Source organism: Hyperolius riggenbachi, chromosome 1, assembly GCF_040937935.1.
Source record: "Hyperolius riggenbachi isolate aHypRig1 chromosome 1, aHypRig1.pri, whole genome shotgun sequence".
NCBI classification, from domain to species: Eukaryota; Metazoa; Chordata; class Amphibia; order Anura; family Hyperoliidae; genus Hyperolius; species Hyperolius riggenbachi.
Window position 1 is genome coordinate 630389079 of NC_090646.1, and position 20778 is coordinate 630409856.

Below are 20778 nucleotides of genomic sequence, written 5' to 3' on the forward strand. Positions count from 1 at the left end.
ATCAGATATGTAGATGTAATTTTGAACAGTGTCTGCTTTATTTCAGCAGCACAAGCAATTATTTTTATTATTAACTTAAAGAAACACTAAACTTTTTTTTTTAACCTGGGATTGGGATAGTTTGTGAAGTGCTCGTAGCTACTGCTGTATACATTTGCCTGCTTATCTCTTGTTTACTGTATTAAATTCCTTCCACACTTTACTGATGGACCAATTAATCATAAGAGGAGGGGGAATTCATCTCTCTGCATGCTAACCCTGTGTGTGAGACAGGTCTCCCTAGTTTAAAGTGAACCAGAGATGAAAATAAACTAATGAGAAACAATTGGATGTGTCCTCCTACTCCTAAAGATTACTCTCTTAGAGATCTCAAAATTTTATTTTATGTAGAAACATTTACAAGCAGATAATTAATGTTTCATAGTCTCTGCTCAATTGCAGTGTCTCAAGAGTCCCAGAGCGACAGCATGAACTATTGACCTATCTTTTCCTCTCACAGTAAAAAGTCCAGGGATCTGATAAGGAAAGTGTTTTATAGCTGTAATTTGTTAGTGAGCCGACTGAGTCCTGACTGGAGAAAAACTGTCAGTTTCATAGCTAAATTAAAAAACGACCGCCTAACACCGATAGGTGTCGGCAGGTCGAAGTGGTGTTTCCATGGGAGCGGCCGTTCCATGTCAGTTCACGGAGGGTGTCTCCGTAAACAGCCTGCGAGCCTCTGATCGCGGCTCGCAGGCTAAATGTAAACACGCTGGGAAGAAATCCCCGGTGTTTACGTCGCACGGCACTGCTGAGGAGATCGGCAATCCCCGGCCTCTGATTGGCCGGGGATCGCCGGTATCTGATAGGCTGAAGCCTATCAGAGGCGGTACAGGACGGTTCGCCGTCCTGTGCCGCCCATGGGAAGGAGGGGAGGGAGGGAAAGCGAGGGAGGCGGAAAATCGCTGCGGAGGGGGGCCCTGAGGAGCCCCCCTCGCTTGGCCACACAGAGCGGCGGCGATTGGGGGGGAAAAGGGGGGGGGGGGGGGGGGGAGTCTGGACGCCCTGCTTCAATCCTGATCTGTGCTGCAGGCTGGAGAGCCCACGCAGCACAGATCAGCCAAAAATCCCCTGGTCCTTAAGTGGTTAAACTCTTTCAGGAAAGGTAAATAAAAGGAGCGCAGCATAAGTGTCTGTATGCTTGCCACTGTATATGCACATGTGTATTTTATTATGTCATCTCTGGTACACTAACTGCAGTTGCTTGTGCCTCTGTGAGCTGTCTGCACAGATAGAAGAGGAAATGTGTTATGTAAAGCATAAAACATTTGTAATTGTGTGCGAAACCAGATACCCAAGCATTTCAAGTTTTTTTCATATGCAAAGAACAGCAATGGCTGTGTAACATTGAAATACTGTAAGCTATATTAACAGTTAACTTGGGCTTCTACAGTGTCACAGGCCTGGCCGTGTAAGGAAGGCTATGTAGGCCCGACATGAGTCGCAAGAAAACAGTAGTGAGCTGCGGGCAGGGACTGGAAGATCCTTTTGTCCGTGCGTGGGCACAGGATGTCTGTGGAGGCTGGTAGAAGCCCCAGAGAAGTAAAGCTTATAGTTGTCTTTTGAAGCAGGCTCCCCTTTTGCTAATAAATTATTCCAATGCAGCTATATCCCTGAAAATGAGAAGTGTAGACATGATGTGTACACAAAGGCCCATATAAGCGGGTCTTTACGTACAAATAAGCGGGTCTTGGCTAGACAGGTATGAAGACCAGGCTTATTTGTGTACACGTCTACACCCTCTTTTTCAGGGATATTTTTCTGAGGTGCAGGGTCTTATTCCTTACATTATATTAATGTTTTTAATATTAATTTTTTGTCTGTGTGCTTCTTTGTAGATCGAGCTTTGTGCATTGGCCTGACGAAGGGGCTTGTGTGCCCGAAACAAGCGTGTCATTGCCTGAATATTGTTGATTATTGCACTAAGTCTAATCTTTTTCAGGTAGTTTATAAAGAATAAAAAGCCATGCTGAGAATCACCCGTGAAGAGATAAGACTAACCCAAAACCTGTCGGTAATGCCAGATTTCTACTACCTACTGCACAAGACAGCAACATAGGAGAAAAGTCATCAAGTGCTCGTTTTACTGTGGAAGAAATGTACTTATTTGTATGCGTTTTAAATTTAAAGTTTTTCGCCACAGATCCTTTTTAAGCGTTGCCGTTACTGTCCTTCAAGCTTAATCATAATAATTATTATCTGAGGAATAGAATATATTTTCATTAAGGATTTGCAAAATTTTCACCAACTCCGATTCCAGGTATCCGATAATTTCTGCTAACTCAAAGCTCAACAGCCCTGACTTGAACAGTGCACATTTTTGCTGAATTCTGTAGTCTATAGGGTTTTCAATAACAAATCGTTTGCTTTTGTGACAAATGTACTTGCTTATTGAGTCAGACCGATACTTCCAAAATAAAGCGACAAACACTAAAAAATACACACTGCAAAAAAGTTAACATTTCTACAAGCTGGGTGGGAGTTAAATACACACCAGAAAATGAAGATCCTCCTCGGCCTCCTCTCCTTCCCTTTCCAAAACCAGAATCGTCACTGTTGTAATCTAACAAAAAGGCAATAAAAATGAAGTTATGTATGTACAAATAAAAGACCACTGGCAAAGAGTAATGCTGTTACAACCTTAGTTGAGAATTCACTAATCTGTGCGTGTTTGCAGAGTTTGAAAGAAACAAAAAAAAGACCACTCTAATGGATATAGAGCGCTGGAATTATGATTCATGGGGCTGTATACCTTTTTTTTTATCATGGCCAGTACACTTACTATCACGGCTTGAGTAATCCTTTTGGTCATTTCCATCATCACCACCAAAACCTACAGAAAGAGGTTAAAATGAAGTGTAATTTAACATTTTGTGTGATAAGTTTTCACAATCAAGTACGATTCAAACACAAATACAAGGCTACAAAAGGGTTTTAAGGTGTTTGGCAGGCATGAAATCAATTATTTTCATCTGGTAAACAAGTAAGAAGGATGCTTACCAGGCAATGCAAGAGTTAAAAATCACTAATTTTTCTTCTCCATAAAACATTCCCCAGTTTCCCTGGCTCTTATTTGGTACATCTGCCGCACAAAGGAACTTGCAGGGCATGCTGGGTTTTCTTTTTTTCCCCACAGACTTAAAGGGGTTCTCCCCGGAACCTTAAAGAAAGCTAAAACTGACACTTACCTGGGGCTTCTATTGGCCCCCTGCAGCTGGAATGTCCCGTACCGCCCTCCTCCGATGCGCCGTTCCTCACCGCCGGCACCAGGCTAATTATTCATCTAACTAGATTAATAGAACTGTGGCTGTGCAGCCGTGCGATAGCTCCTGTGCGTGTCAGCGGGAGCTTACTGCGCAGCTCTATTCGTCTATTTAAGACGAATAATTAGCCTGGTGCCAGCGGCTGGGAAAAGCACGGAACATTACAGCTGCAGGGGGCAGATAGAAGCCCCAGGTAAGTGTCAGTTTTAGCTTCTTTTTTTTTTAAGGTACCGGAGAACCCCTTTAACCTCCTTGGCGGTATGGACGAGCTCAGCTCGTCCATGACCGCCAGAGGGCGCCGCTGGGCCGATTTCCATACATTTTTTTTTTTGCAACACGCAACAAGCACCTTGCTTGCTGCGTGTTGTGGACGATCGCCGCCGATGCGCCGCTACGCTAGCTACAGGATTTAAAAAAACAAACTGCTGTGCCGCCACCCTGGCGCATTAAATAGAACGCCAGGCGCAAGATGTACTGCTAAAATGCTCAGGAAAACGTAAACTTACTTCTGTGAAACCGAAATAAAGTATTGTTTTAAGAACACATGAAAGAAAGCAGAATTTGCGACACCATTGCTCTTACTCTCCACTAGGGATGATCAATGAGATGCAAATTATTTCCCAGTTTATGCAGGGTAATGTCAATTTTTATGCAAATTTAGGCAGCTTGAAAATGGACCAATCAATTTAAACTTTGGTTGGTCCTTTATGAAACTTGACTGGTCCATTCTCAAGCTGCATAAATTTGCATACATGGAGGGAGCTGTTCGCACTTTTGTATTTTCTGTATGTAAAAAAAAAAATTAATGGGGAAAAAATGAATTGCAACCGGTCCATTTCCCTTTATATGTGTGGTCTTATATGAGTGGTGGTGCACGATTTTAAAGGACATCCGAGGTGAAAATAAACGGATGAGAAAAACAATTGCATCTATCCTCAAGTCTCCTGAAAATGACTTTTTACATTTAAATCTAGTTTTAAAGTTTTTACAGTTTCATTGTCTCTGCTCAATGGCACCTTTATTGAAGTATGCCAGCGCTCAAATCTTTGAATTATTGAGCCTTTTTATCTCTTTCCTGCTCTCAGAAGCCATTTACTGACAGGAAAGTGTTTTATGGCTGTAATTACTTATCAGTGAGGGTTATGCTATACTTTTTCAAGCAAAGGGGAAAAAAAGGAACACAGCATAATTTGTGTGCTTGGTACTGTATATACACAGGTCTATCTTATGTCACCTCGGTTGTCCTTTAATGTGTGTACAGTATGCCTAAGTGTACTACGAAGAAGTGAAAATATCAGGCATAAAGTGGTTTTTGGTTTAAATGTTTTATAAACTAGCTGATGACCCGGCATTGCCCAGGTATGTATTTGGCTGGTGTCGGCTCCGCCGACTTTTTCTAACCCTAACACACAAACACTCAATGACCAAGTTTGTGAGCATTGGGGTCTTTGGCATCAATTTGTATATTCCCATAGAAATTAAACAAATCAGATTGGCTATGTGGGGCTGTGCCCCTCTCCAGCATTTGAACCCCAGTCACCAAATGACCAACTTTAGCAAGTTTGAGGCATCTGCTATTAACAGTGTAAAAATAGCAGCAATTTAAATATTCCCCTTGAAAATCAACAGATGAATTTTGATTAGCCATTATAGGCACCACCCACTTCCCTGAATATTAATCTCAGTCACCCAGTGACCAACTGGGCAAAGTTTGAGAACCCTGCCATTAACAGTGTAAGAAGGGTTACAATTTATATTTTCCCAGTGAAATTAGTTGTTGGCTCCGCCCACTTTTTATAACCTTGACAGTCACTCAATGACCAAGTGTGTGAGCTTTGGAGTCCTTGGCATCAATTTGTATTTTCCCAGAGAAATGAAACAAATCTGATTGGCTATTTGAGGCTCCGCCCCCCCTTTCTGAATTCGAGCCCCAATGACCAACTTTACCAGGTTTGAGACTTGTGCCATTTACAGTGCAAGAATTACATCAATTTTAATATGCCCCTTGAAAATAAACAGGTGAATTTTGATCGGCTTTTATTAGGCTCCACCCACTTTCCTGAATATTAATCCCAGTCACCCAGTAACCAACTGTGCAGAGTTTGAGAACCCTGTCATTAACAGTGAAGAAGGGCTGCAGTTTACATTTTCCCAGGGAAATAAGTTTTTCTAACCTTGACACAGTCACTCAATGACCAAGTTTGTGAGCTTTTAGGTTCCTGGCATCAAAATTGTGTGAATGGAAGCAGTTTATCCAGCAAAGAAATCTGATTGGCTGTTTGTGGCTCCCCCCCTTTAGTGAATTTGAACCCTGGTCACTTAATGAGCTACTGTAGCAGGTTTGAGGCCTCTGCCATAAACAGTAAGAATGGCAGCAGTTTCAATATTCCCTTTGAAAATCAATAGGTGAATTTTGATTGGCCCCACTGTCTCCTGGATATTAATCCCGATCACCCAGTGACCAACTGTGTCAGGTTTGACAACCCTGCCATCAACAGTGTAACAATGGCTGCAGTTTATATTTTCCTATGCAAAAAGTTGTTTTGGCTCCGCCCACTGTTTCTAACCTTGACATACTGTCACTTAATGATCTAGTTTATGAACTTTGGGGTCCTTGGTATCAATTGGTATGAATTTTGATTGGCTGTTGAAGCTTCACCCACTTTTCTGAATATTAATACCAGTCACCCAGTGACCAACTGTGTCAAGTTTGAGAATCCTGCCATTAACAGTATAAGAATAGTGGCAGTTTATATTTTCCCTTGAAAAAAAAGTTAGTTGTTTTTGGCTACGCCCACTATTTCAAATCTTCACATATAGTCACTCAATGACCAAGTTTATGAGCTTTGAGGTCCTTGGCATCAATAAGTTGCATTTTCCCATTGAAATTAAATAAATCTGATTGGCTGTTTGTGGCCCGCCCCCTTTTGAGAATGTAAACCCCAGTCTCCCAGTGACTGTACCAGATTTGAGGCCTCTGCCATTAAGAGTGTAAAGGTGCGTACACACATGCGACTATAGTCGTTTGTAACGATCGTTCCCCGATCTTTACCAACGGCGATCGTTACAAAAAACGAACCACCGACTATTAAGGCAAACGACGAACGAGCCAAATCGCTACAAAAGAAAGTTCTGTCTCGGCGGATTTTAACCAACGACGATCATTTGCAAAAGTAGTACATCGTTGGAAACGATCGTTCGTACTAGGCTTGACATGCGCATTTCACTATTTCTCCATGGAACTTCTCATTTTTATGCGCAGGCGCAATAGTTGCTTTCTGTGATGTAACGTTCGTTCTAACGATCAGATCGTTACACACCTTTTAAAACTATCTTTACTTAGGTCGTTCTTTCATCAATTAAAAGTTCGTTCGTCGTTCTTAACGAACGATCGTTGTCGCATGTGTGTACGTAGCATAAGAATGGCAGCAATGTAAATATTCCCCTTGAAAATCAATAGGTTAATTTTGATTGGCTGTTGTAGGCTCCACCCATATTTCTGAATATCAATCCCAGTCACCAACTGTACCAGGTTTGAGGCATCTGCTATTAACAGCAAGAATGGCAGCAATTTAAATATTCCCTTTGAAAATCAACAGGTGAATATTGATTGGCTGTTGTAGGCTCCACCCCTTTAGTGAATTTGAACGCCAGTCACTTAATGACCGACTGTAGCAGATTTGAGGCCTCTGCCATTAACAGTGTAAGAATGGCAGTTTCAATATTTCCCTTGAAAATCAATAGGTGAATTTTAATTGGCTGTTGTAGGCTCCACCTACATTTCTGAATATTAATTCCAGTCACCCAGTGGCCAACTGTGTCAAGTTTGGGAACCCTGTCATGTAAAAATGTAGTTGTTGGCACCGCCCACTTTTTCTAACCTTCTAAAGGTGGCCATACACTGGTCGATTTGCCATCAGATCGACCCACAGATCCCTCTCTAATCGAATCTGATCAGAGAGGGATCGTATGGCTGCCTTTACTGCAAACAGATTGTGAATTGATTTCAGCATGAAATCGATCACAATCTGTGAAGCCGCCGCTGCATACATTACCTGATCCGGCCGGCGCGAGTCCCCCTCTGTCCCTGCTGCTTCTTCTCCGCGCTGGGTTCCGGACCAGCTGGCTGGTTTAAACAGTAGAGGGCGCTCGACTGTTTAAACTTCCTGCCGGGACAGGAAGTGAAGCCAGCAGGAACCCAGCGGAGAAGAAGCAGCGGGGACAGAGGGGGACACGCGCCGGCGAAGCAGGTAATGTATTGCCGTTGGCGTCGGTCATTCGAACGCCGCTATCGACGCACTCCCGACTCGCCGCCGATCGAGCAAAATCTTCCGCACGGACGGATCGATGGGAACTATTGATTTTGGACAGAAATCGATCGTTCTGTCAGAGTTTGCGCAACGAATCAGTGGGAAAATAGGTATATGGGCCCATTAAAGCGGATCCGAGATGAAAAACTAACTATAACAATTAACTTGTCTATATATCTTATCTAACATTTAGATAGTTTACACAGCTTACACAAGAGCGTTTCAAAAGTTTAAGGAATGTAAAAGCAGTTGAAAGTACATAATGGCCGAGTAAGTGGCAGCAAGAACAGGAACAAAGCATACTAAAAATGCAAGTATATGTCTCTCTCCAAGATAAAGGTCAACCAGACATCCAGAACAGGATTTTAGTCTACATCACTCTCTCTAGCCACCTATAAGAATTTAATTTCATACTTGCCTCTTCTGCCGAAACCTCTTCCGCTGCCAGAGTCCCCACCATCACCTACAATAAAACTCATGTGCTTTATTGCATGCCAGTTATATCCAACAGCTCCACCTTATCTTCATTATATAATGGGCAAGATAGATATCAAAGACTTTAACCTATTTTGGTTCCTGGACGTAGTTTCTACGTCCAGGAACCATGCGTGCTACAGCGGCCGATCGCGCGCGTGCACGCTTACTCCCGGCCGCGGATTCGGTAGCCAGGGAATCAATGTATCGGGCTATGGTGCCCGATCATTGATTCCTCTCCCCCACTGAAAAAGCGACAGCTTCTCTCGGAAGCTGCGCCTTTTCTGGCCGTTCCCTCCCCGATGCGTCACTGTAAGCGTATGTTACGCTTAGAGTGACGTCATGTAAACAAACTCATGGCCGCCATCTTGTGGCCAAAAAGTAATACTACACCTGTAAAAAAAAAAAATTAACACACATTTACATTATAAATCTATTGTTTACCTCCCACCCTCCCAAAACTACCCAAATAAAATGTTTACTATATAAAAAAACAAACCATTACAATAAAAAAAAAAACATGTAAATATTTACATAAGGGTGTAAACTTTTTAAATAATGTAAAGATGAAATATTTCTATATTTTTTTTATTTTAAACTTGTAAATAGTGATAGATGCAAAACGGAAAAAATGCACCTTTATTTCCAAATAAAATATTGTCACCATACATTGTGATGGGGACATAATTTTAACGGTGTAATAACCGGGACATATGGGCAAATACAATACGTGAGTTTTAATTATGGAGGCATGTATTATTTTAAAACTATAATGGCTGAAAACTGAGAAATAATGAATTTTTTCCGTTTTTTCTTATTCTTCCTGTTAAAATGCATTTACAGTAAAGTGGCTCTTAGCAAAATGTACCCCGCAAAGAAAGCCTAATTGGTGGCGGAAAAAACAAGATATAGATCAGTGCACTGTGATAAGTAGTGATAAAGTTATAGGCTAATGAATGGGAGGTGAACATTTCTCACGTGAAAACGACGGAACGCGAATGGGTTAAAGGATACCCGAAATGACATGTGACATGATGAGATAGACATGGGTATGTACAGTGCCTAGCACACAAATACCTATGCGGTGTTCCTTTATTTTCTTTCTCAGCCTGAAAGAGTTAAATATCAGGTATGTAAGTGGCTGACTCAGTCCTGACTCAAACAGGAAGTGACTACAGTGTGACAGTCACTGATAAGAAATTCCCCTTTTTACTTCTTTCTTGTTTTAAGAAGCCATTTTTTGCTAGGAAAGTGTTTTATAGTTGGAATTTCTTATCAGTGAGGGTCACACTGTAGTCACTTCTTGTCTGAGTCCGAATTGAGTCAGCCACTTACGTACCTGATACTTAACTTTCAGGCAGAGAAAGAAAAAAAGGAACGGCAGTTATTTGTGTGCTAGGCACTGTACATACACGACTATCTCGTATCACTTCGGGTATCCTTCACATTTCCACCCTTCTCTAAAACACCCTTACACAAACGGTTTATCATTCACCCTCACTGTCTTTAGCAGCAACCTGAAATCTCAACTTTTTCAGGCAGGCTTACAATCTTCACCTAAGACACTACACTTGCCACCAACAACCACTTTAACAACCACTACAGTATATCTACGTCCTCTGACTTTATCTAAGCCACGAGGATGTGAATATAAGTCTTGTAGCAGAAGCACAGCTGTGCACAACTTCGGGACTATCTGATGCACCACTAATTGGTGAAAGGGAATATATGTTCCCTGAACCAGCAAGATTTTTACCATTAAAAATACTTAAATTTTCTCAGTTCATAGTGAAAAATGCACATTGTAGCCTAATTTCAGAGTTACATGATAAACAGTAGAAATAGCCAAACAAAATTTGTATTTTTTATCTGCAGTAGCCCTTATTTGTAAACTGGAATTGGTAAAACAAAGAAGTGATTTTTGTATTTTTGCCATTAAAATGCATAGAAAACAATTGTCCAATGGAAACAAGGCCATACAATGAAAGTCTAGTTTGTCTCGAAACAATACTGTATATATTTCATTTAGGTGTCATAAGCGGGGATAAAGTTATTGCCGATTAAATAGGGACATAGCTAAAATGTAAAAACTGCTGTGGTCCACAAGAGGGAAACAAGGTCTGGGTGCGATAGTGATTAATTACATAATTCCACAATTAAACACTCCGCTGACAAAGCAGCTGAATAGCTGGTGGTACACCTTAACCCCTTCGGGACCGGCTGCCTACCCCCCTTTAGGACCAGGCATTTTACATGCGGGGGAGGGGGGCCAGGCAGCTGGATCCCTACTAGGGCTTGCTGGGCTGTGTACCCCCCCCCCCCCCCCCCAGCAGCCGTTACTTCCCAGGCTCCAGCGATGAGCAGCTGTAGACACCTCCGCTCTCACTGGCTTGTACTGACGCTAAGTTCCAGGTCGCGGCTTGATGACGTCATCAAGCCGAGTCCCGGCACTTCGCGTCAATACAGCAGGGATGCCAGCCAGAGCAGAGGAAAGCGACAATCATCGGGGGGAACGGCAGGAAGGTGAGTGGATCCTCTTTCCGCCCCTACCGCCGCAGCTCTGTAAGTGATCACTATGATCCGCCAGCGATCACTGAGGGGAGATGTCAGCTGTCATATGACAGCTTAATCTTCCCCTCTCCAGTGCGCACGATTGCGTCGGTTCGTTAGTGTGGACGTTGAATCAACGTCCAGTCAGGACGGCAGCACCACCTGCTGGGAGTAGATTCAAACTATGTCGGTCCTCAAAAGGTTAAATACTTGTCCAGGTCTCACCCCTCCACCCCAACCCCCCTTGAGCATTGGAAATTTTTCTTTAAATTGTCTGCTCAGGCCACTCCCAACTGCAGCCAGCCCTCAGCTTGTCAGTTTGCGAAGACTGCCAGAGTTATTTGGAAACATCCGCCTGCATTGCCAAGGCCCTCCCCCACCAGTCACCAATCTGGCCACGCCTGCCAAGGTGGGGAGGGCTGTGGTAATGCAGAGAACTCCCGACAATTTTTGCGAATTGACAGGCTCAGTTATTTTCCCCGTAGGTATTCTATAATCACTGACTTAATTCTAATGTTCGCGCACTCGATTTCCCGCTCGATTTGTTTATTTCCAACATGTCCGATTTGGATTTCGATGGATCGTTAGGTCGATTCGCATGCAAAGTATGCCAAATCAACCTAACGATCCATCGAAATCTAAATCGGACACGTTGAAAATAAACGAATCGAGCGGGAAATCGAGTGCGCGAACACACCATGTGGATCCAGCATTAGATGCAACCCGTCATTCCACATACGTGTTACAGTTACATTAGTTTTACAAGCATTGTCCTATATACTAACTTCTCTAATTCTACGCCATAAGCACAGCCTGCTTAAAGTGAACCTCCGGACTAAAAATCAACTCAGCAGCACTGAAAAGGCCTGGTGTTTCTTTTAACAGTTTCAGAGCATCAGAACTTTGTTTCTCTTATCCAAGCCTCATTTTTAGCTGCACAGAAGAAAACTGCCCGGGCTTTTTTCCCCTGATGCTGTGCAAAGCATGATGGGATTTCTGATGTTGTTGCTCTCGTTCTGCTGTTTTGGTGCAAATATTTTTTTTTTTACATTTTGAATTTGACATTTGAAGCCTAGCGTGTGCAGCTGGGAGGGGTTATCAGGACACAGGACAGTTGGAACTGTGTCTCCTGCTCCTTGTCACCTCCTTTCAACCAAAAAGATGGCTGCCCCCATGACAAAGATGGCAGCCCCCATGAATCACAAACATTTGCCTGTTCTTTTAAAACAGGGTGGGTAAAAAATTATATTACCCATCTATTCTAATTAACATAACTAATGTAACTTAATGACAGTATGTTTGTTTAGGCTGAAGTTCCCCTTTAAGAACGAGTAATTAAGGTGTGAAAACCTAGTGAACGGTGAAGCCTTGATTTTGAAAAGCAATTCTCATTAATTCTTAAAACATACCTGAGAATGAGGAACCCCCTCTATTTCCCCGACGTCCTCTTCCAAAACCAGAGGACTCACTGCCAAAGCCTATTAAAAAAAATATACAAAGATATAAAAGCAATTAAAGGCAACCAGAAGTGACAGGGAACATAAGTGACAGGGAACATAAGAAACATATGTACAGTTCCAATCCTTATTGAAATTAGCCTGTGTTCCTGGCATGCTAAATCTTTTAAGAGTATCCGAGCCGACGCTCCAGTACACCAAATCAGTGCACAGGAGCTGGAAAAAAGTTTTATACATACCTGGGGCTTCCTGCAACCCCATCCGCTCAGATTGCTCCCACGCCGATGTCTGCCGCTTTGGGAACCGGGGCCCGTCACGTCCATCAGTTGAAGTCAGTCTGACGTACAAGTTTGCGGTTTGCCTATCTCCAGCAGCCGCTGGAGAGATACGTAGAGGGCACACTTCTACGTAGACTGGCCCCAACTGGCTGAAGTGACAGGACCCAGTTCCCGAAGCTGCAGATAGTGGAGGACGGCAAGTTGAGAGCGATCCGAGCGGATGGGGCTGAAGGAAGCCCCAGGTATGCATAAAACTTATTTTTTTCAGCTCCGAGTCCCTCTAGAGAGAGAAGCCTCAGGATCCTAATGAGGCCTTCCCTTGCTACTCCGTAGTCCCCCGTCGCTGAGCGACAATGCATAGTCGCTAGCCACATCAGGGCCATGCAAGCTCCTCCTCTTGGTCCAAGAGCACGCAATGGTCGACCAAGTTCGCCCACGCAGTAGCACGGAGCTGCGGAATCCGTGCTACTGCGCATGCGGTCTCGCACGGCCATTGCGTGCACTTGGAACCAGGAAGAGAAGCTGCGCAACCCCGATGTGAAGAGGAACCACGCACAGCAATTGGGGGGCTCATTACAACCGAGGGAAACCTCATTAGGATCCAGAGGCTTCCCTCTTCAGCAGTAAGTGTTGAGTGATTTGAGCTCTCAGCTGTGTCAGCATAGAAATTCAGCAGTCGGCTAATATGTAAACACGATGCTAACCCTTTCTCCATTTCCATGAAAGCAGGAATTACACACTACAGATTTATTGCAGGAGTTATGTAAGCTGTAAAAAAAATGTTTTTCTCTAAAGCAGGATTGTCAACATAAAAATCAAATTTCAACAACAACTGGCCTGAGTGTATTAAGTGATAAAGATGCTAATCCTGCATTCAAAACTTTTGCTGCTGTTATGATTTGGCGTGGTCACATACTTGAAGAGCACTGGCCCTTTAGTAGTCAGTGCCAAAAAGTTGCATGCTGGGGGTTCTTTTCATCTAGAATATATTCCTCCTCTTCCCGTTATTTCCCTGCCTAGCTGCTTATCTGAAACACAATCCCCTGCTCACTTGTGTTTACAAGCAAAGCTTAGGTGACTTAGCGATTGGAGGAGAAAAGAAAAGTAGTAAAGGGCAGAAATGACATCAGGATTTAGCCTAAACTGTGGGCAAAAGGCATGGTTCCCACCAGGAACAGAATTCACTTCATTTACTATATAACATTCACTGAAATCAAAACGTGGACAGTACAATACATTTGTTATGTAAGTAGATCAAGTATTTACTTATGTATGAGTTTTTTCCCTGGCATAGTATGGCTAATCCTACTGCTTTAAAGGGGTTCTGTGGGGGTTTCTGAGGAGAAAAACTGCCACTTACCTGGGGCTTCTATCAGCCCCCTTCAGCGGTAATGTCCCACGCCGTCCTGCTCCCATCCACCGTTCCCCGCAGCCGGCACCGGGCTATTCGTCTGTCACACAGATGACTAATGCGCGCCGCCGCTCCTCCGCTCGCGTCATCTGAGGCTTACTGCGCAGGCGCAGTACAACGGTTTCTTGTACTGCGTTTGCGCAGTAAGCTTCCGATGACGCAGGCGGAAGCGAGCGGGTGCGCGGCCAATGTAGCGCAGCCGCAGTTGGATCCCATGCCGCGCTAGACCGGGACCGGCGGCGGAGAACGGCAGATGGGAGGAGGTAGGCGTGGGACATTACCGCTGCAGAAGGCTGATAGAAGCCCAAGGTAAGTGTGTTTTTCTCCTAAGAATCCCCCCACAGAACTCCTTTAAAGGTTATTCTGCTGTTGCTCATCTTTTAGAGAGGAAATTCTGAGTTCAGGTCCGCTTTTGCAAAGCTTTCCAAAATCTCTCTCCAATGTACATCTCACTAGTTTCTAGAACTTTTGACCTCACATTCATTTATACAAGATATCTCACTTGCCTCACCCCTCCTCTGGAATCCCCCTCCAAAACTCATCCGCCACTCTCCAACATAGATCCGTCCTCAATCACGCTCCCATCGCAGTGAGATTTTCTCATACTGCGCATGAGGCTCCCCCGCAACAGTAGCGCGATCAAGAACGCACGCAGCCAGGGTTGCACAGGTACAGTGGCCACCGACTGCCCAGTTGCCATAAACAAAACTGGCTCGCTGCGTGGGAACGGAGAAACTGTTTGTCCCGGCACAGGAAGTCTACAGGGGGCCGGTAGAGGCTCCAGATAAATTGAACTTTTTTTCATCAGTTAAAGTTCACTGTAGCAAAGTGACACTAAAGCAAAAAAAATATGATATGAATTTTATGTGTAGTACTGATAGTTAACAGAACACTAGTAGCAAATAAGAGTCATTTTTATTTTCAGATATAAAGCTTTTTTGTTATCATATTGCATCATTCTCTAATGTTTGCAGTTTACAAATTACACTATCTTAAAAAGGAACTCTAGTGAAAATAATGTAATAAAAAAAGTGCTTAATTTTTACAATTATGTATATGACAGAGTGCTCATTGTAAAATCTTTCCTCTCCGCCAATTTACACTCAGAGATTGATCACATGGTGACATTTTACTGCTGGCAGGTGATGTCACTGGAAGGAGATGCTACTTGCTTTGTTGGCAGTTTTACAGCCGTTATTTCCCACAATGCAAAAAGGCTCCCACCACAAAATCAGCCATACAGAGCCCCTTGATGATCGGTTTTAGAAAAGAATTTTCATGGGAAAGGCGGTATCGGCTACTGATTGTGATTAAGTTCAATTCTTGGTTACGGTTTCTCTTTAAATGATTAAACAGAGCAGAGCTAATGACTTCCAGACAATATAATTTTAAACAAGAAACCATGAAGGCACTTTTCCACTAGCAATCGCTAGCGTTCATGCTATACGCTAGCGATTGCGCTTCAGCAAAAGTCCAAAATTTCCTGGCGATTTCCTGACGTTTGCCATCGCGATTTTGCTATGCACTGCATAGCAAAGTCGCGGCAAAAATCATTACGCGGCGCAATCGCTATTTAGTAAAAAACTAATTGTGGTAGTGGAAATGACCTACCGCGATTCCTATGTTAAAAAGCAAACCGCAGCGATTTGAAAATCCCTAGAGGTTTGCGATTCAGCAATCGCTCTAATAGAAAAGGGCCCTAATGCTGGGTACACACGTTGAGATTTCACGCTCGATTCGCGGAGGAGCGGGATGCCGCAGGAGTGGGCGGGATGCCGCAGGGAGGGGGGAATCATGTAGCTAGCGCTAGGCTAGCCACATGATTTAAAAAAAAAAAATGCAAAAAATACGCCAGGGTGGTTAACTTCCTGTACTGGAAACAATATGAAAAAACACTATATTGTTTGTCGAGCAAACAGAATTATATATCCATAAATAACATTCAGGGGAAATCTATTCAAACCATACACAAAAGAAAAGGACTCCCCTATGAATGAATTCTGGTAATTTGTACAAATCAATCCATAGAATCGTTTGAATCAAGATAATTAAATTTTATTTGCAATCAATTCACATAATAAAAACATTAAAAACGCATAAAACCCCCCATAGTTCCTACAATAAGGAATCTCTGGATATAAATACATGTATAATGACATAATATTGGGTCAATATTATGTCATTATACATGTATTTATATCCAGAGATTCCTTATTGTAGGAACTATGGGGGTTTTTATGCGTTTTTAATGTCTTTATTATGTGAATTGATTGCAAATAAAATTTAATTATCTTGATACAAACGATTCTATGGATTGATTTGTACAAATTACCAGAATTCATTCATAGGGGAGTCCTTTTCTTTATGTTTATGGCTGGAAACAATATGAGACTCCTATCTGTGCTACTGATGTTGTATTTCTTAGCTGTACTACACATACAATTCATATCATTTTATTTTTCCTTCAGATTCCTTTTAAGGTCTAATAATTGTAATAAACTTCATTGACTGCCCAACTGCAATTCCTTTATATAAAAAAAAATGTACACTAGTATATATGGTTGTCAATACACATCCTTAAAGTGAACCAAGCACAATTTTTAGCATTCAGGGCATTTCTATAGCACATTCCAAATGCATGCCAACAATGTGACTCAGACATTACAGAACTCCCAGATGTCATCTTCACAACTTCCCTAAGGATATAAAATTGATAGCTAGAAAAGAAGGGGGGAACATGGCAGCTCCTATAGCGATTATGCCTCATTCAAACTAGTGCGCTTCTGTCCGCTTTTCAGCAACATGTATCAATCTGTAACATTGATATGCTGATAAAAAAAAAGTGGACAGAAGCGCATTAAATGCTAATGAGGCCTTAGAAACAAAGGCAAAAAGGTGGTGCTTGGTTCCTTTTAAAGGGAAGGTTCAGGGAGGGTGGGCAAAAAATAAAAATCAAATTCCACTTACCTGGGGCTTCCTCCAGCCCGTGGCAGGCAGGAGGTGCCCTCGCCGCCGCTCCCGGTGGTCTCCGGTGGCCGACCCGACCTGGCCAGGCCGGCTGCCAGGTCGGGCTCTTCTGCGCTCCAAGTCCTTGTACTTCTGCGTCCCACGCCGGCGCTCTGACGTCATCGGACATCCGCCGGGCTGTACTGCGGATGTCCGCAGTATGCGCAGTACAGCCCGGCGGACGTCCGATGACGTCAGAGCGCCGGCGTGGGACGCAGAAGTACAAGGACTTGGAGCGCAGAAGAGCCCGACCTGGCAGCCGGCCTGGCGCGCCACCGGAGACCACCGGGAGCCTGCGGAGCGGCGGCGAGGGCACCTCCTGCCTGCCACGGGCTGGAGGAAGCCCCAGGTAAGTGGAATTTGATTTTTATTTTTAACCCACCCTCCCTGAACCTTCCCTTTAAAGGGATTCCGTGACTATCTAAAAACAAAAGGTATCACTTACCTGGGGCTACTAACTGCGTCCTGCAGATATCCTGTCCTGTTCCGTCACTGAAGAATCCTCCTTTCCCCGCCACGGGTCACCATCCATTTATTCGTCTACCTAGATGACTGTCACTGCTGCTGCACGCGTCCTCACTCTCTTCTCCGGGAGCTTACTGCGCAGGTGCAGCACAAGAAAACTTCATACTGCACCTGCACAGGAAGCTCCGGGAGACACGAGCAGGAGCGAGGACGTGCATGGCCGCAGCGGCATTCGTATAGTTAGACAAATAATTGGACACTGACCGGCGGCAGGGAACGGAGGATTCCTCCGTGGCGGCGTAGGACTAGATAGCTGCAGGGGGCCCCAGCTAAGTGACACTTTTTTTTATAGATACTTCTGTTTTGAGATACTGCCACAGAACCCCTTTAAAGCAGACCCAAACCAAACTTTTAATTCAAAATGTTTCGTTGCACCACACCGACACATACAAAGATAAACACTCTTTCAAGCCTTTGAGCATTTCAGTGCATGCTTTTCACCCTTTTCTTTTCATAACTAGCGTTATAAATGTGGCAACCATTACTTCAGAGCTTAGTAGGTTTTAGATCATGGGTGTGTTGGTCATCAGCTACCCTCCCTCACAGGGGCGTCTATGTGAAGTCTCACACAAGCTGAGATCACCTCCCCTGTGACATCAGTAGCAGCCTGTGTTTTGTTTTTTATCTCCTCCACCAGTCTGCCAGATTCTGTCCCGGCAATATGAAAGGAAGGGGGGGGGGGTTCCTCCAATAAATGTAAAATATTTTATATTTGTCATCATGCAGCTAAAAAAAGGCTGTTATTTATTATAATTTAGAAAATAGATTTTATTTCTGAAATCTTTTATTTTTAATTTGTGTTATAGGTCTCAGACAGCTCATGTCTCTAAAAAGCCATCTAATACTTTTGGGGAGGTTCAATTTCCTGCACCTGGCTACATCTGTGGAAGCACAGTCATAGTATCTGCAACGTAACATAGGGACCAGAATAAAAGTGTCACATAGAACAAGCAATTTGTATTTACCACCACGTCCCGTCTGCTCATTGTCATTGCCACCACCAAATCCTAAATAGAAAGAAAAATCTGTAAGGTGTGGAAACTAAGCTTTACTTAGAGGTCATCACATTTGTAATTAGTTAAAAGTACCACACCCCCATTTCATTCCTTCATTTACCAGCACATGAATGCTATGTAAACTGTCTTGGCATGAATGCTGAGCCATCACTTGTTAGTAATGCACGCAACAGTCTAATGCCCTAAAATGTTGCTGGAAAATCTCTCGGTATACAGACTATCAATTTACCTCCTCGTTTTTGGAATCCACGTTGATCCCCAAATGATGAATTATCTACAAAAATAAAAACAATTACAAGAACTACGTCCTGCAAACGGAAGTTTGGATCACAAGTTTACAGCTCCGTTACACTATGCGAAAAACAGCCAGCACAAGTTCACAAGCACAAGAAGGTTACCTGCAGCAGACTTCATTACCACACTGCTCTCTAAGCAACAATTATCAGTGTAAGAGATCTACAGAGCAAAACCTTAAGGGTGAGAGTTTGGGAATACATATTTGTAATAGTATTTACCTTTATGAGTAAAAGTATCGCTATGAGAAGGTTTACATTTAGGATAGTGATAGTATTAGGCTAGGTTTCCACAAGAGACGGTTCTCTGACTGTCAGCTTTAGAGGACAGTGTAGTGTGTCAGAAATAGTCTATTATTATCAAGAGGTAATTGTTTTGTAGGAAATATCAAGAAGTTGTAAGAATTATAATATATATCTAGTACAATATGAAACTCATAACTGTTTGCACTCATATCATTCGTAGTTTGTTTTCAACAGTCCTAGTGTAGATGTGACCTCATAATAGTATAAACTTTAAAGAAAACCTGTGACAAAAGTTCTCCGGGGAGGGGGGTACTCACCTCGGTAGGGGGAAGCCTACGGATCCTAACGAGGCTTCCTCTTGTGTCCCACGGTGGTCTCGCTGTGCCCCTCCGAATGGCGGAGATGTAAATATTTACCTTCCCGGCTCCAGCGCAGGCGCAGTATCGGCTCTCCGCTCAGAGATGGGCGGAAATAACAGATCACTGTCGGGCCCCCCTCTACTGCGTAGGAGCAAGTCTCCTGCGTCTGCGTAATAGAGCGGACCCGACAGAGATCGGCTATTTTCCCCTATCTCCGAGCGGAGAGCCCCAACAACGCCCTCGCTGGAGCCGGGAAAGTAAAAAAATTCAGCTTGTCGAGCCTGGACTGCCGGAGACTTCGGGGGAGCCAGCACTGGACTGCCTGCAGCTACAGCGGAAGCCTCATTGGGACCAAGAGGCTTCCCCCTACCAAGGTGAGTAACCCCCCTACACGGGAACTTTTTTTTGTTACGGGTTCTCTTTAAGGACCACTATCACCAAAAAAGGGCGGTTAAAATCTGACAGAACCGACAGATTTTGGGCCAGTCCATCTCCTCATGGGGGATTCTCAAGGTTTTCTATGTTTTCAACAGCATTTCCTGAACAGCAGTTGCAAAGTCTAACTGACAGAATAGTGTGCAAGTGAGTAGGGAGGCTGGCTGTATCTTATTATTTTGGCAGCTAAACTGCTGCTCAGGAAATGCTGTTGAAAACAGAAACCGTGAGAACCCCTCACGAGGAGATGGACTGGCCCAAAACCTGTCGGTTCTGTCAGATTTTAACTGCCTACTTTTTTTCAAGATAGTGATCCTTCAAATTACTGTGGACCTACTTAATACAGGGTTTTTGGTTTTTTTGAATGAACGTCACTTAGAATACATATTCCAAGTTGCCTAAGATTCAAAGTCAAGCTTAAAACACGTCTAGCCAAATCTGTGTATAACTATAGCCCTAAAGGTGGCCCCACACCATAATTTTTACATTTGTATTCGGGTAAAATCTGACCAATGTGTCACATGTGCGTGGTGCAGGTATACCACAATTAATTTGGTTGCTAGTTACAATTGACTTCTAATTTCCCCAAATCAACAAAAAAATACAGAAAAGGGTATTTAGTAGCACAAAATATGTCTAGTAAACTATAAAAGAGAATTACCATTGTTCGAAAATCCAGAACCTTCTTGGTTATCATTTGTATCAAAGTCTGCAAAAGTATGACATGCCATCATTACAGGTATGCTAAAAAAAACAATATACACACCAGATACATAAAAATAATAAATCAATCATTTAAATGCTGCAGTTATGTGTGGTCCAGTGCTACTCATGGAGAGAATCTGAAGACATAACAAAAGTTGTTTAGGGAAAACCTTTAAAGGGATACTGTAGGGGGGGGTCGGGGGAAAATGAGTTGAACTTACCCGGGGCTTCTAATGGTCCCCCGCAGAAATCCTGTGTTGGCGCAGACACTCACCGATGCTCCGGCCCCGCCTCCGGTTCACTTCTGGAATTTCTGACTTTAAAGTCAGAAAACCACTGCGCCTGCGTTGCCGTGTCCTCGATCCCGCTGATGGCCGCAGCATAGGTAGCCAGAGCCAGGTGTAGACCTGG

At 43.4% G+C, this 20778-nt stretch overlaps 1 protein-coding gene across 1 annotated transcript in view; it reads right to left on the reverse strand.

Annotated features, from left to right (window-relative positions):
- The window catches only part of DDX4 (DEAD-box helicase 4), a 114305-nt gene that overhangs the window by 42844 nt on the left and 50683 nt on the right, over positions 1-20778 (reverse strand). Inside the window, exons 7-13 of the mRNA XM_068251234.1 lie at positions 20324-20371; positions 18559-18603; positions 18279-18320; positions 12046-12114; positions 8031-8075; positions 2822-2872; positions 2534-2602 (exon numbers count right to left, since the gene is read on the reverse strand). Of these exons, the coding sequence (XP_068107335.1) occupies positions 2534-2602; positions 2822-2872; positions 8031-8075; positions 12046-12114; positions 18279-18320; positions 18559-18603; positions 20324-20371 (369 nt within the window). The remainder of the gene's footprint in view (positions 1-2533; positions 2603-2821; positions 2873-8030; positions 8076-12045; positions 12115-18278; positions 18321-18558; positions 18604-20323; positions 20372-20778) is intronic.